This window comes from Rhizophagus irregularis, chromosome 23 (genome assembly GCF_026210795.1).
Source record: "Rhizophagus irregularis chromosome 23, complete sequence".
In the NCBI taxonomy this organism is placed as follows: Eukaryota; Fungi; Glomeromycota; class Glomeromycetes; order Glomerales; family Glomeraceae; genus Rhizophagus; species Rhizophagus irregularis.
Genome location: NC_089451.1, coordinates 2241753 through 2259329, shown reverse-complemented (window position 1 = coordinate 2259329; position 17577 = coordinate 2241753). Strand labels below are relative to the sequence as shown.

The window sequence follows — 17577 nt, the reverse complement described above, 5'->3', positions numbered from 1 at the left end:
TATTTTTTAAAAAAAAGAAAAGGACAAAAAGTAAAAAAAAAACCCTTGATAAACAAATTATACTGTTTAAACAAAGAAACCTTATTTCTTGTGTAGCCATCATTTTGTATGACCACCATATTGCCTTTTATAACTGAAACCGAAACGAGGGAATGAGAACCTTTTTTGTCGCGAATGAGTCTGGTTCTTTTTTTTTCTTTTTGCTAATAAAGATTTAGTAATTTGTGTATTATAATACAACAGATCTCCTAAATTTAAAAGCAAAACATAACTATAGGTGTCCTAAAAAAAAATCGATTATTTTAAATGACGGACAAGAAAAATTTTTTTTATAGTTAATCCATTTTAAATTTGTTTGTATAACAAAAAATATGATCAGCGAATTAATATAACTTTTATAGTATGTAATTGGTATATTTGAATCGGTAGATGAAAATTGATCTATCGCACATTTGGTTAAGCAAACGTTTCAAATATAGATTCGTTGGACAGCATATATCCTGGAAAGTAAATTTTAAAATAAAATTTAAAAATAAACTGGCTACTGGATCCTAATGTGACCAATATTTCTGACGTTGGTTTCTAATAGCCTAACTAATAATACTTTTTATTAAGAACTCCGCCCAATAATTAGCATATACTATATATAAAGATTATATTATTATTATGTGATTATTTATTTATTATTATTATTAAGATTAAATTTATTACACAATTGATCAATTATAAAATCTATATTATCTCTCAATTTTTTCATTTCGTTAATTTCGTTCAAAATAACTTTTTGATCATTTTTTGATACTGAATTTTCTTCTTTAGGACTTTCTGCAACTTCTATAGTAGTAGTTGTTGAACAATCATCAAATTTCCAAATTGAAACTTTATCATAATCGGTCTCATTAAAAGCGTGCTTTATAATGGTAGATTTTTCTTCAAAATCTTTATAAATCTCGCCTTGATCATTTTTTCTACTTTTATACCATTCTACAAAATTTTTAGATTGACCAATATAATAAATATTCCTTGGATTTGGTTCTTGATGTCGAAAATGAATATGATGAAGAGCTTCATAATCTGCTATTTGATTTGCTCGATACCTCAACAAAGCTTGTCTACCTTTAGTTGCTGCTTCTTCATACACACCACTATAAGAATAATATTAATCTTTTTAAATAAATTTGATAATTAATATTTTTAAAACATTTTTATTAAAACCTACCCCATGAAAGCAATCAACATATTTTGTAATATTGTTACGAAGAAAATGCTAGCAAATAAACTTAATACATCGACTGCCCAAAAACTGAATGTATCTCTTTGTACCCAATTACCGTTAAGCCAAAAATATGCAGCTTCTATTGATGTTAATATATAAGAAAATGGATTGTCGTTCTTATCTCTGGGATTAAAATCAGATTGAAGTTTAACATTAAATGTTTCATCTGTTTGAGCATTTGTAGCTTGTCCACTAAATGAAGTAACTTTAGGATTTATATGTTCCGGATTGTTAAGCAGAATAAACCTATAAGAAAGATATAAAGCAAAGTTAATATTAAATTCTACGATAAAATCAAAGTTTGTTAAAAAAAAAAATTGGAAACGATCATGACATCGAGTGTGCAAATGCAATCATTACAGTTATAGTAAATAAAATGAACGGAAATACGGTTTTAAAGATTATTATAACATAGTAAATGTAAATGGCAATTTCTATTAAAATAAAAAAGTATTGAAGTAAAAAACAATTAACAAATGATTGATTGTAAACTTTTTTTTTAAAAAAAAAGAAAAAATAAAATTTATTTACCTGACTTCAAACGAAGATATAAAATCATTTCTATCCAAATCAAAAGAATAGAAAATGATATCATTACAACTAACTGAGTGTCAAGTGTTGTAACACTTCCAAAACCATCGGCGAATTGAAAGTTCATATATAAGCCTGTCATTACTATTGTTGGAATTACAGTCGAAATTATATCAAATATGTTAAATATAGCTCCGAAATATTTTCTAGGCCCGTGATAACATAATTGTATCATTTCAGTAACTAATAAATAAAATGCTAAATAATAAAATATAGCAAATGATACAACTAAAATATTTCGAAATCCTTCATTCGCAACTTCATAATTAATATATGCCCAACTAACATAACAAAAGCATAAACTAAAAATAAGATATCGTAGAAAAAGAAGGAGAAAAAAATTTCTTGCTCTTCTCCATAGAAAATCGATAACCGCTTCAGTTGCAGGGTTGTCATACATATCATCATTATTCTCATATCGTATCACCTTTGAAAATGGGCTTAACAGATTCTTTTCATTTCGACTAATTTTATACCATCGTGGTATTAATAACATCCAAAAAATATTCACGATAAATTTCATTAAATTGTTTTCTACTCTTTTTCGTGGAATTTTATTTACAGTAAATTCGGGAAGAGGAACCACTCGTAAAGCTATTGGTGGCTTTCCAAGATCATTATCAAAGTTTTCAACGAATTTGAACGTAATAATTTCGAAAGATTTAAATAATTTCAGAATCCATTTGTAAAATTTATCCTTATCGGACTGCAGTTTATCTATAGGTCTGAATGCTCTAAAGTTGGTGTCACGATTACATCTTACTATATGTTCTTCCGGAATAATATCATATGGGTCTTGTGATGAAAAGTGATCCTGTTCTGCAAAACATTCCTTACGAAACAACTTTCTAGCATAATCATCTAATAAAAATTTGTAAATTCGACAAATTCATTTCAAAATTTTTTCTTGATGATAAAAAAATAAAATTAAAATTAACGAACCGTAATTGTATTTGTATAACAAAGGAAGTGCTTTAGAAACAGTGCTCATCCAACCCGTATTATTTCTTGCATGTTGAGAATAATATTCCAAAAGATAAGCAACAGTTATTGTATCTTTAAGTTCACGTCCTATAAAATAAAAAATAGTTTCATATTGATCAGTCCGAAATAATGTCACGCAAACAAGTATATATTTTACCTTTGCAATGATAAATTGCTAATTCCATATCATTCGTTGGTACGATTTTATCGTTTTCATTTGATTTATCGTCTTCTTTTTCAAAGGGGTTGAGATCATCCTCTTTTATAAACGATCGATGCTTTTTCCAGAGTGTACTCCTTGGTATATGTTTAATAATGAACTTTTCCTTTTTATGATCATCATTGTTTCCAAACAATATAAATTTTATTAAATAATCGCAATCGCCAAGAATTAAATTTTTCATGACGTTATGTCGAACATCCAACAATTTATATTCGTTAGGTTTATATTTAATAAACCTCCATATTATATGATTAATATATGCAACCATTTCCTCGTACTATAGAAAAAGAATATATTTACACTTTTATCATAAAGATAACCAAATTTTTTAAATCATTCATTATAAAACACTTACGCGATGTTTACTGACGTAATTTACAAGATATTTTGCACGTTTATTAAGGTGTTCCAATGCTTTACATGCGTGTCTGACTGCGCTAACCTTATCATTAATGTCTTGTCGTAAGATTGTTTTTTCTTTCCTTCCCATTCTTTCCATTTTCTTTCCCGCTTCACCGTTCTCTATTTCAATATCTTCCATCATCATTATTTTTTCTTCATTCTCTTTGATCTTCCCATCTTGAACTCTTTCATACCAATAAACTTTCAACTTAAAATCGTTCAGTACATTATTACTTAGTCCATACTTAAATTCTTTAATTCGCAATCTTGTTGCCTTCCTCACTTGGTCTATCGGAATACCATTCGTCCATATATATTCAAGGAATGGTTCTCCTTTGTTAGGAAGTTCATCTTTACACTTACTGTCATCTTTGATTTGATGCCAAATTTGAACAGTAGATCTTCCAATTACAAGTTGTAAAGTCTCATCATCATTATCACATAAACAATAAGAATGTGTTTCATCATCATCAACCACCCATGGTTCTATACATTTATCGAAATATCTATGATTTTCGTCTTTTGAATATATCCTCAAAATATTATTTGTTTCCTTTGATTCATTTCTTTTTAACTTTTCTTCAATATTTTTAAGAACAGAAGTAACTTTTCCTTTATAATTAACTTGTAAAAGATTTCCCGATGTCCTAGCTAAACGAGTATCAAATTCTTCTATCGTAAGAAAATCGTCCAACGCTGTTGTTTCAACCTTGCCGGTATTATATAGATCCCAAATTATAAACTTTAATTTTTCTTCAGGGTCTTCGCCTATTATAAGTAATTTCTCATCGTTATTAATGAATTCTAATGAATATATTTTTTCTATTTCATTAAACTTTTTTGACACAATCTCCAGACCATTTTCCATAAAGTACAACCTTAATAAAATAACATTATTATTTAATATATAAATTATTTTTTAGAACACGTGACTTGAAAGAAAATTATTACTCACTTGATAGATTGAAGTCCTCGCGTAAAACAGAGTTGCAATTTTTGCTTACTAATTGAGAAAGTGTTTTTATTGTATCTTCTTATGTGCTTATCCTTTTTTTCGACTCTTTTTGCCATAGTTTCTAATTTCATTTCTGCGAGATTATAAACTATAGCATACGTAAAATTCGTTAAAGATTTATATATTGCATATATATAGTATATATAGTATAAAAAAATCAATAATTACTAGTTACATTATTTACCTTCAAGTGCCTGTACATTATTTTTATACTGTTCGACCAAGAAATATTGATTATAAAGACACGTAAGAAGCTTATTCATACAATCCGATAAATTATTTTTATGCAAATGACCTAATTCAATCTCAACACTTTTTGGGTAATCAAACCTCTCATTAAAACTAAAATTAATCCAATTATTATCGTATTTAAAATCATATATTCCACTATAGTTTAATAATACAAATTTTTTTAAAATATTTTGATTGGTATTATCTAAATCTTGTACAAATTTACTTATTCCTGAAACGTTGGAAAAATAACAAGGCACAGGATATTTTTTATTAATAGAATAATTTCCATCTTCAATAAACATAAGACAATATATTGCTGTACTTTTTTTATCTTTGACTTTATCAGGTGCGACAGACATATTAAGTTTGACATTATCATTAATTTTATTTTCTTTCTTAAATCCTTTTTTTACTAACTTACAATCATTTTGTTTCTTTGGTCCCCTCATATCATCATCAACAATATGAGATACGGCAACAAAAATGATCTTATCGTTATTACGATTTTGCATATTCGATATGTCAAAACTCCATCTATCTTTCTTTAGCTTTCCTATATTTTTTGTGCGAGTATTTGAAGAACCACCATTATTATTGTCAAGATTATTGTCATAAAATTTTTCAATAGTTAAATAATCAGCATTTATTTTAAAATATGCGATCGGTTTATTCTCCTCCCAAGATTCTCTCTGTTCGAAATTTTGTTGAGAGTTTCTTTTCTTGGCTGTGAATGAACGGTGATCAACATTTTTGTAAACTTTGATCCGAAGGTTTGCTAAAAAAAACAAAAAATAAAAAAATAAAGATAAATTGTATAGTAAGCGATTATTTGTAACGTATTCTTTATACCTGTATCGAATGTAATAACAAATTTTCCATCTTGACTAATTGAAATTTGATAATCTTCTTCTCTCTCAAGTTCATCATCCTCCTTTTGAATATCAAATACGGATTTCTCTTGGTATCTACTGTATCTACTGTATCTACTCTTTATTGTACATGTTGTATGTGATCGCTCAAGTATCCCATTATTATCCTTATTACCGCCATCGGTTTTATCAATCTTATTTGTATCAATTTTAACAAAATTTACTTCTTGAGAATCCACAAAATTCTCATTTTCATAAGGACTATTAGGATTATAAATTGTAGATGTGGAAGATATAGACATTTTGTTAATTTATTTGATATACTGTACTGATTTTGATAATCGAGGTGATGTAGGTATGAGTTGTAGTAATTAGTAGAGTAATGTGAACGGTATATCTTCCGCAGGCTTATTTTAAGTCCTGAAATTTCTAAAGGATGTAAAATAATTTTGCTTTCTAGCTTTAATTGTTTAGCGAGATATTTATTTATTAAAAAAATGTTTGGCCGGACACATTTTTCCGGTATCTCTAACAATTTGTTTCATGATCTTCAGTCGATGGACTTTTCTAAGCAAACACATGGCCTCATCTATAACATAATACGTTACGTTAACGATTAATAAACAGAATACCTTAATAAAGTAATACTGTGTAACAACCATAATTTAAATTACTTTTGTAATCTGTAATAAGAAAACGACATAATATTGTAAGAACCTTGTCTGTTAAAGATTCAAAGTTTTTAAAAAATTAATTAATTACTATATATGATATAATTTATTTACAACCTTAAGTAAAATTACTTTGTAATCTGTATTAAGAAATTTCAATCGACTTATATTAAAACATGAAAATGAATTACACTCGCTAAAAAAACACGCAATAAGTTGAAACGAGCAATTAGTCATTTCCTTTTCGGATAATCTACCGGCAATAAATCGATTTTTTTAAATATGTACAGGTCTGTACATCGCATTCATTTTCCTTATTTCGTTTCATACAATTTCCTTATTTATTCATTCATTCATTCATTCATTCATTGTGAAATCAATTAAGCACAAACAAAGAACTTCTTTTTCTTACAATGAATTTATTTATATTAAGCATAAAAATAGTTTCAGGTATTTCGACTTAGTGAGATACGTTTTAGTCATCCTAGAAAGATTCTGAACTTCTTCAATATTTCAGTCATAGAATTTTGATGATCATTTTTCTTTGAATACAAACATTAAATACAACGGTTTCGAATATACTATGAGTGTCATTTAAAGAAAATAAAAATAAAATTACGTATAACAGATAATGCAGAGTTATTTTTTAAACATGATGATTTATAATCATACTCAGGTATTATTGTATTTAATAAAATTTTTTCTTAACCGAATTAAATTGAGAAACGCATAGATAGAAGGTATGGAAGTCCTATAGAAGCACTCATTAACATGATAATAGTATTCACTAAAAACACCATAGTAAAGTATTTTTAATGGATTAGAATTCCATCGTCTTTTCATTACTTCATGAATTTTTTTCTAAAATAATTTGAGATATTAAATTCTTGTTATATAGTATACTGTTTTGTATTATTTTTGGCGATAAAGAATTTTCTTAGAGAAGATCAGAAACGAAAGATTTATCTTATAAAAAAGGTTTGTTTCACAAGTCCAGAAATTTATCGAAAAAAAATTTTTTACCCAAACTGAAGTCCTGAGGTACACGAAATTTGAAACAAGTATAACGATAATAGTATTCTAGTGAGAATTACTTTTAAGAGCATATAACGAAATTAATAGATGCAATGGTACGAAAGGTGAGGTGATTAGCGAAGAAAGAACCTAAATCAATAGTATGAAGAACGTGATGAAACTTATGGACAAATAAGGCTAGTTATACATCAGTGTATGTGAGGTCGTCTTATATATATACAGTATCACGAAAGAATTCGAAATTCTTTTTAATGTTGTACAAATTGTGGCAGAAAAACATAGTATTGGTTAAGTCATATGCAAATCACATTTTTAGGGCTTAGACAATTTTTAACAATGTTCAATACTGCATTTGTGATTTTCACAGTCATCATAGTCATCTTGCTTTACTGGTTTTACTATTAATATCTGCGCCACAAATAAAAACACAATATTCGCTGCGAGATAAAAAAAAAAGAACAAAAAATTTCCGGCAAGCCAGATTTGAACTAGCGACCTAGAGATAACAGGCTGAGATTTTTATCTCACTACAGTCTCCCGCTCTACCAACTGAGCTATTGCCGGTTTATTGTTGTAGTCAAAAAAAAATTTTTTAATTTAAATTTAGTATCGTACAAAAGTCACGTGCATTTTAATTTGTACAAGTGTATGATCCTTCTACAGGTTATGCATATATTTCTGTATGACTTGACACAAAAAATTAATCGGTAATAAGTAGCGTGAAATTGTAAATTACTTGTATTACTTGAATCTAGAAGTTTGGAATATATCTAACACTTCAAAGAAGAAAAGGTTTAAAATTATTTTGTTTTTATTTTTAGTAACAAAGTGAAAACAGCATCAGTAACGACACTTAAAATTATTTTTTTCTATTTAACAACTACTGAATCGTTACAGTTACTAATTTCACTATGATTTATGGAGTATTAAAAATAACATTTGGTTTACCTGTTACTGCTTAATAATATAAAATTAACCCGCATTTAGTTCTTGATATAAATTTGTGCAAACCTATTAAAATATTAAAAAATTTATTTGTAAAAAAATATTATATAATATCAAAAAATTATATTAATATATTTGTTAGTGTAGCAAAATTATCTAAACTATAATTTAATATGATAATATAGTAGTGATATTATAACAGTAAAATCCAATTATTAGTCATAAGTCCGTTCTGCACGTGACGTCGTGACGATCATTAAACAGCACTTTAGAAGTTTCCGTTTCCTGGTAAATTAAGAAATTTAAGATGCTAAGTAAAATAAATAAATGAATGAATGAAATTTTGTCTCAAACCAAATATTTTTCATCTGGTTTCTAGATGTAAAAGCAAAAGAAATAATATAACAGAGAAACCTGTGTACTCGCCTACAATCATTACAAGTTGAATTTATTACTTTTTTTATGCGATTTTCGATAAAAAAAAAGCATATTGTATATTTCACTATTTTATACTAATTTTTCCTTTGCATCAAAAAATATAAATACTATATATCACAAAAACATTCACTAGCGATAGCGTAGATTTTGATGAAACATTTGGGCCTGATAGAAAACAAGTTACTAAAAGCATAGACCTATTTCTTTCAGTGGCATTAGTTGAACTACATATGATGAATCCACCCTAAACAGGATTTTGTGCAAAGTTTAGCTTAGAGGCTATAAGAAGGGGTTTACAAGAAATATTATGCTAGTACCATTATCTGAAAATAAAGTTACTATTTGGAGAAAAGGGGCTGCGTGTGATATTTCAGAATTAACCAATACCCGATCTTAATGGTCAGGTTCATACGATTAGAATCACGTGACTTCAGAAACGATTCATCAGTCACATCTCAACTTTCAATGTACCATCCGCATTGTATCTCAGGTAAGATCATCTAACAAAATGACCTCCGATCACTATTTTACCTGAGTTTGTGCTAGAGCGATTCCCCTATCAATCTTTGAAATACATATGAATTCTAGTGATAATTTTGTTTTTAATAGTTTCCTATATGTAATAAGTGAATGGTATAGAATATAACCTATCACCTTGAAATGTTAGGAAGAGCAAAGGCAGGAAACTTCATCATGTGAGATTGATGTGTAAGTAATACTCAGAAAAATTCTTACTAAAAGAATAAAGGAGCTGTATGATGCAAGATTGGCATAATTTTTTGCAGAAAAAAGACTACAAAAAACTAAGGCATGTGATTGTAAATTATACTTTCCCATCAATTCGTCAATTTGGAAGACACTGTTCACGTGACTGCATCATTCATATTGTTTATATTTCAGTGACTTTTTTTTAAGTAGTCTGATATCTATTTGTCCTTTCTCTAGATGTAAAAGTACTTACTTTTTTTATATAGTATGTTCTTAATTTCTCTTCATTTTGGCAAACATTCTTGTTAGTCTTGTAAAACAGTATAATAATCAAATGATTTACTTGCATTCCTTTTAATATACAGTATATCAATACTTAAGGTATATAAGTACTTTGAAAACAATGCCTCTAAGTAGATTTTAAACATATGCAAATTCGAACCTTTTGAAAAGAAGATATAGTGTTATACCAAAAATCTCAAAAACATAGCTAATAATGAAAAAAAGAAAAATATAGACGTAAAAAAGCAGTCATTACTTAATAATTATAAAAAGGTGAGTAAGAGAATTTAATTGTAGAACTTGGCAGTATTAGAGCGTAAGTAACCTTCAAAGTTGCTTAGCATTTGGCAGAATTGACCTTTAAGGTTTCTGTCATTAAAAGCTTAGTGATATACCACTTAGACTAGATTATAGTACTGCTTTATGATTTGATTACCACCCTATAATCTGATTTTCACTCTATAATCTACTATATATAGTGGGCCACAGTACTCTGGGTATCTTGCAAAAATCGGGGATTTGACCCTATACCTCCAGGTACTAAACAAAGCCTAAAAATTCCATTTTTTGCGAATATCTCACGATCTACTGGTCCAATTTGAACTACTTTTTTTTATAGGGTTGCTGAATGAAAATATACTATATAGCAGGAAGATTTATTTAAAAAATGGACAAAAATTGTCCAGAATTTTTTTAGGAAACGGCGCAGTTATGCAATTTAGAAAAATATCAGTCTATGCTTAAAACGAATGATAAACAAATAAATAAATAAATAAATAAATAAATTTATTATATTGATTTAAAAAACATTTTTATTTATTTATCATTATAAAACGTTTAAAAAATAATTTATTATTTAAAAACATCAGCCAATCAAAAATCAGAATTGTGGAATTGTGGATTACTAATCGTAATTTGACTCTAAAATCCGCAATATTGTGGATTTGAAAAATCATTTGAGGGCCCATCCTTAACCAGAAGTCTATATTCAACAATAAAAATGCAACACTTAAAAATTTTTCAACTCCTTAAAAAAAATACAATTTAGAAAAAATAAACTGGTAACTTTATTCTTTGAAATAAGCTTATCAAATTACTGGTCAGATTTTTAAAAGAAAATTTATGTAAAAAGCTATAAACATTTGAAATTGTATGATTTTTATATGATAGGATTAAATTTAAAATAAAATATATTGATCAGAATTTATGGTAATTCAGGTTAACTTCATGTATTATGATAATCCAGCCCAAATTATCATATATAATCTAGTAAATTGAATGTAATTTTTTTTTTTAAAAAAAAAAATTTTATTAATATATGACTTTTATAAATATTTTTATTGCTGAAATCTACTTTTTCTTATATTTTATCTTATGTAATAAAAAATTTCCAATAACTGCATTTATTAATACTTTATATAAGAAATCATGGGTTTTTATTAACTGAATTTCAGATCATATGATACAGAATTGACTCAGAAAATTGAAAATTATGTAATTGTCAAGTATAAACTTTCAGTACCATAAATATAGTATAATATATATATAATATATATATAATACATTTTTGGTACCATTTAAGAAAAAAAAATAAAAAGTAAAGGAATTTGATAATCAAAAAAGTATTTTAGAAAATTAAAAATGTTAATTTACTATCTTATTTTTATTTTTATTTTTATAGAAATTTTCTAAGTACTTATAATACTAAATACAATATATTATAGATAAAAAAGGGTAAATATTCTGAAAAATATATTTTTTTCTAATATAAAGCCATACAAACTTAATTTTATGGTTTTCATAATATAAAAATTTCATCAATAACCTGGCAACCTGGCTTTTAATTTTTTTTTCAAAAATTTTATATGCGAAATTTTTTTTCAATTTTTAAAAAATTCTCACCCGGTATAGTAATAATATAAAAATTTTTTTTTGACTTAACAAAACTGACCCGGTCAGACTATAAAAACCATTTTTACTACTTTGTATCGCTTAACTTACTATATAAGATTATTATTCTTGATTTTGTCTTGTTATATCTCAATCTTATTATGATTTATAATCTTTTATCTGAAAAAATAATATTAAATTGTGAAAAAGCTAATTATTTATATAAAATTAAATTTCTATTTAATGGTCATATTCTTTATGCTTAATCTATTATTTACTATGACCCATCTAAATCTAATCACCTAAAAAAGAAAAAATGAAATATTAGTAAGATATGAGAATGAATGTTAAAAAAAAAAATTAAATCAACAAATTTTTTTTTAAAAAATAACAAATGTTCTAAATCAAATGAATTAAATGATTAAATTTACATTTATTTTATTTATAAAACTTTTTTTAAAAAAACATTTCAATTTGGCTTTTTTTTCTAGCACTTATTCCACATTTCATTAAAGAAAATATATTCAAAGAAAATTTTCTGAAGTGGGATACCACCATAATTATAATATAATTATATTATATGGACATTTCCACTTGCCCTAGATTATATTACCACCATATGATCTAAATACCACCACTCATATAATCTGGATATCACCATATGATTTAAATATCACCATATAATCTGGATACCATCATAATTATGATCTAAATAATATAATCTAATTATTACCATATAATCTAAATAATATAATCTAATTAGTACCACCATATAATCTATTTATTTTCACATATTAGGTATCTTTTTTATACTCTAACTATCCTTTTAAATCTTTCTTGCTATCTGTATTTTTTACCACCATATAATCTAACTACCACCCACCATTTAACCTAACTACCACTATATAATCTAAATATCATGCTTTTCTTCTTGTTTCTGAGTCTTTTGCATACTAATTTCTATATTGGGGTTGCTAGTCATCTGTAGCTTTTTGGATACCTTGTTTTATGTTGAGGGTGCTGGCCTCCTATGCCTGGTTGGATGCTGGATTCTATATTGAGGTGCTTACCCTTTGCGCCTGTTTGATTGCCTGTTTAAATGCCTAATTGTGGTAAAAAAATCATGTCAGGTAGTGCAGTAAATTTGCGTTTAATTTTGGCTGACACTATGCCATAATTTTGACCGATCTTTAGTTTAAGGATCCAACTCGACGTCATGATAGTGCCATGGTAGTGACCTGAAACTGTTATAGAACTGGTGAGGAAGCAAGGTGCTAGTATAGTTCTATTAATTCGCCAGTTTTAGACCTTTTATATACCAGCTTTAAGTAAGGCGCTTGCCAAAAAAATGGATTTATATATTTCTAGAGAATATGGGTCAAGATATCCTGCGCAACAAATGCTGGTAAGAAAGTGATGAGAAGGGGTTGGATTGATAGAAAAGAAGTTTCTGTCACTTTGCCAAATATCTTTGATGAGATAGTACCTTGCATACGCAAAATAGATACAGCAAATTTTGTAGTTGTTGATAAGCCTGAGTACGATTTGGTTTTAGGAAATGTATGGCTAATGCATACAGGATATGCTGTTGACAGACATCACCAATATACATTAATAAACCTAAAGAGATCGAAGAACAAGAAAGGGAAAAAAGACAATATCGCTGTAGAAAAAATCTTTGGGAATTACCTTTTTCATTGCATACATTTTACGAGCTATTATTCCCTGATTTCACTGCAACGGATTCAGATGGAGAAATCATAATAACCAAATTTTTCAAACATCATAAAGTTATGAGAAATCTTGATCTAAGTGAATATTATGATTCGGAATACACTGAAACAGAGTCTGAATGTTCTAGCTCTGAGGACGAGAGCGAGGATGAAGAAGTCGCCTATAATAACAATGCGCCTCCTCCGATAATTATGGGTACGGCTGATACTCCGAACGATTTTGTTACCGCATTTAATGATTATCTTAGACAAGCAGATGGTGCACAGAATATTATTTCCGCGTTTCTTTAGTCGAGAATTAACACAGCCCTCTACGGAATGGTGGTACTCTACCGATCTAACTAATCCGGAGCGGTGATCATTGATCGGAATTTTTTGCGTCACAAGCAGGTTACTCCTGTGCGACAGAAAAATAAGTGGATCATCAATCAGGTCTTGTGCGACATATTAATTTTTGCATATAACGAAAAGAAAATATATATGCTAACCAGTATCTCTATTTTTTCCCGTACAAACATGAGAAAAATGTGAAAGAAGGTCTATACGCAACACAGGACCTACCCTATAAGTTAATAGTGACGACAAAAGCATATGTTATGAAAGGCTGAGGACTTTGGAATTTTGAGATCGCCAGGCGTAAAACCAACTATATCCCTTGCAGGGTAGATCTACATGTGAAAAGGTATGAAGATTCTATTTGCATGTGGTTTCATAGAGTTCTTGGCATCAGACAACAATTACGCCTTATACCTCCTTAACTTTTCCCAGCAAGATATAAAGCATGTAGGGGTATGTGGAAGTTCAGCCAACTTTCCGCAAAAAACATTCCTGTAAAAATAACGCAAAATAAGGTATGTATATGCCATAAATTATGTATGTATGGGAGCGAGTTTTTTCTCACTATGGACCATGAATTTAGGAAAGTAAGATGTCTTCCACTACTAGTAATATTCGCTCGTCTGCTTTTCCCTGTAGTAATTGATAATAATTTGATCGTTGAAAATCTGGGAGACGAAATCAAAAAAGTTCTGGAAGACTTAAGTCAAAAAAACTTCGATCTATATAAGAAAATTTAAACAACCCAATCATGCTTTGGTCTCTACTGCGAATATTACCGAAAAAAGACAAGGAAATTGATGGAGTCTCTCAATAAGATTTCTTATTATTTTTCTGTGGAAGATTCTCCTTATCTTCGATATGATGGTGCAATAGGTCCTATTCATGTTGTCGTATACCTCCAAGATGAATAATTAGTATTTTTATTCGTATCATGTATGCAATGTTATTGTATTAGTTGCTATTTCCGACAACGCTTTATTTCATAAATAATAATAAAGTATCGATATATTCCTCGTTAAAAAGTCACATGTAATTATGCAATAGTGAAAATCGCCCGAAGAGCTTAAGGATAAAAACACTGAGATCCTTGATCTTAGAAGGAAATTCGCTGAGCTTGAGGCTGAGAGAGCTGAACTTAAGGCCAGGATTGTCAAGCTTCTAAGACAGGCTGTCGAAGAGAATAAGAGACGAGATGCTAAAGTTGAGGAACTAGAACAAAAGAATGTGGAGCTTAAGGCTAGGTTTGCGACAGTGGAACAGAATTCTATAGACAATCACAGAATGATAAGGAAGTGATACCACTGAATTACCCGATGATCAAGAAGGCTCTATTATTGATTTTGAAGAGGAGATTTCAGATGGTTCGACTAATGCCTCGGAGGTGGTATCAGCTGAGGTAAGCGAATCAACTGCATCTATTCCTATATTCCTATAGCTCGCATCTCTAATTCTTCAGATAATTCTTCAGGATTTGGTCCAGTCAGTTCGCCCCAAAGCTGAGGTGAAGGCTCTGATTAAACTTAGGCATATTCCCCAAGTGAACAGGCCACCTCCTCCAATTGCCAAACTGTTGAGAACAGTATCCTGAATTAACTTTTCAACCCGACAGTCTAGAAAATCATGAATTCCATCAGTAGCCAACGGAATTCCTTGCCCTGTATGTGGTAAGGAGCATAAAGAGCCGATACGAGGAAAGTGGGAAGGTACCTATTCCTTTGATTCACCTGAGAAAATCTACATACTGCGGTGTTCTAAATATCTCTCTCTCCAGGTTGTTATTAGTCATGTGAGGAAATAATGGGCCAGAAAAAATTCTTGCCGAAATGAATAGGGGCTGTGCGACTTACGATATGTTCTGGACTATATATGGACTATATATTCTTTGATGTTTTTGGTCAAGTCTGTCTGCCACGTGATTTGCACCCAATAAGAAAAATCGATTGGCTTTATTCTTGAATTAATGTTCGCTCAGAACTTTATACAACGGTCCTGTTCTTTATTATAAATTATATAACGAATTTTGTATGATAATGGCGACTATCTTACAAAGATCTAAATATTGTTTATATGTAAAAAATTCAATCGATCCCAGCGATAGAGCTACAGTGTATAGTGCAACAAAAAAAATCAAAACCACGAACAGATATCATTGGATATACAAGATAAAAATAATCTTGTTATCGTTCAAAGTAAGTAAACTTCTAATATGGATAGTATTAGTTATCTTTGCTGGATCTAACCTAAATTATTATTAATAAAGGAAATGCAGACGTATGCCCAAGCGAAATTGCACGAGACGCTATTGATGACTTGTGTCAGATAATGAAAAAATGGGAGGAAAAGCTCTTAGCCATGTACAATCAAGGTCTACGTAGAGACAGGCATTATCATTCACTCACTCATCTCTATTATGAAGGAGATAGACTTAAAGAGGGGGGTAATGTTGGTGTAGAAAACCGCCTTGTTTTGATGGCTGGAAAACTTGGTATTGTTTATCTAAATGAAATAGAAAGAATGGTTGCTTATAAGAATATTCGGAATTCTATTGCACACAAAACAAAATGGGATCCAGTAAGGAATCGAGAAAAATATAGAGCATCCCTTCAATGTATAGATATAGCAACAGGCACCAATGCTTATATCATTATTGAAAAAAAAGAATTGTTAATTTCTGCAGTCAGAAAATGTGCAAATTTTTTGTATAATTAATTCAAGGAACAAATAATTGTAATATTGCAATTAAAAATAAAACAACTCAGAGCTACAATACAGTTTATATGATTTGATAATTATTTCTTACACCCTCTGCAAAAAAATTCAATTGTAACATCACAGACATCACATAAAACTAAGAACTGAGCTAATTAAGTGACTCAATTATTTTTTTTTATTTCCTCAGCAAACGGATCTCCCGGATTATTTTTGTAAAATGTCTCCAACGCAAGCTTATCATAATCTGCACAAGGATCATATCTTGTAGGAGGCAAATATTCATTAGGGTCTTTGTTTTCATCTGTTTTGATAAGGAAAGAAGACATGTTAAGACAAGCCAAGAAACATTTGAAACCATTTATCAAATGTATTTACTATTATACAAAGGAAATTTTCAAAATTTTACCAAAATCATTTATCTAATCTTTACGTGTTTCATCCTTATCAACCTTCTGACCTTGCTGAACAAAGAAACAACAATAAACAAGTATCCCTACTATAAGAATCAACACAATTATTGATTCTGACTTAAGTGGTTTTGACGATTGTTGCATTTTATTTCAGAAGATACGGTAAGTTTATCTTTCTGATAAGAAAGTTCATTTATAGTAAAAATTCATTATAGAAAGTTTTATTTAATAATTAGTAATCAGTGGGTTATTTATTACTCTGCGATCACATGATCTGAAATTATTTATTACATAGCGTTACACCATCTAATGTAAGAGTAGTGTAATATAAATACCACAATAGAGGGTAATACAAAAAGAGTCTTTGCCATGATAGGTAAAACATTCATTTTCACATATAATCGGAAAAAAATATATACGTTAACCAGTATCTCCTGAAAAAGTGAGATCTAAGAGATCTACATTCAACACAGGACCTTTCCTATAAGTTAATAATGACAAATAAAACCATATGTTATGAAAGGCTGAGGATTTGTAATTTTAAGTCTTTAAGATCTACAGGAACTAGCTATCTTTGCGGCAAAAGTATCGGACTTGACCTGTGATGCAGTGCTAACTTGACCCTCCTGTATGCATGTTGTCAATCCTATTCATGGAATATTGTAAAATATATGTAATCAACAATATGCATGCAGCAAGTTAAAATGACACCCCCAGAAGGGTCAAGCCCGATACTTTTGCATCTTTACGCTTTGTGAGGTAGATTGGGACCTTACCATTCCAAAAGGAATATGTTTTTCCTATACTGCAGGCCATAGGT

At 29.1% G+C, this 17577-nt stretch overlaps 4 protein-coding genes across 4 annotated transcripts; 2 read left to right on the top strand and 2 right to left on the bottom strand.

Moving 5' to 3' along the window:
* Positions 1–676: 676 nt before the first annotated feature.
* On the bottom strand, positions 677–5896 carry OCT59_015474 (uncharacterized protein; the record flags this gene model as incomplete). The annotated part of the gene is made up of 9 exons (XM_066140031.1): positions 677–1145; positions 1220–1522; positions 1882–2728; positions 2810–2938; positions 3009–3351; positions 3430–4354; positions 4432–4579; positions 4676–5500; positions 5575–5896. The coding sequence occupies 9 exons, from the start codon at positions 5894–5896 to the stop codon at positions 677–679; spliced, it is 4311 nt and encodes a 1436-aa protein (XP_066002851.1).
* A 7015-nt stretch (positions 5897–12911) lies between these two features.
* OCT59_015473 (uncharacterized protein) lies at positions 12912–13587 on the top strand (the record flags this gene model as incomplete). The annotated part of the gene is made up of 2 exons (XM_066140030.1): positions 12912–12968; positions 13159–13587. 2 exons carry the CDS (start codon positions 12912–12914, stop codon positions 13585–13587), a joined length of 486 nt encoding a protein of 161 aa, XP_066002850.1.
* A 611-nt stretch (positions 13588–14198) lies between these two features.
* On the top strand, positions 14199–16429 carry OCT59_015472 (uncharacterized protein; the record flags this gene model as incomplete). The annotated part of the gene is made up of 2 exons (XM_066140029.1): positions 14199–14253; positions 15896–16429. The coding sequence occupies 2 exons, from the start codon at positions 14199–14201 to the stop codon at positions 16342–16344; spliced, it is 504 nt and encodes a 167-aa protein (XP_066002849.1). The 3' UTR covers positions 16345–16429.
* A 79-nt stretch (positions 16430–16508) lies between these two features.
* Positions 16509–16901, bottom strand: OCT59_015471 (uncharacterized protein; the record flags this gene model as incomplete). Its single annotated transcript, XM_025325179.1, has 2 exons — positions 16509–16648; positions 16778–16901. 2 exons carry the CDS (start codon positions 16899–16901, stop codon positions 16509–16511), a joined length of 264 nt encoding a protein of 87 aa, XP_025182580.1.
* Positions 16902–17577: the final 676 nt, after the last annotated feature.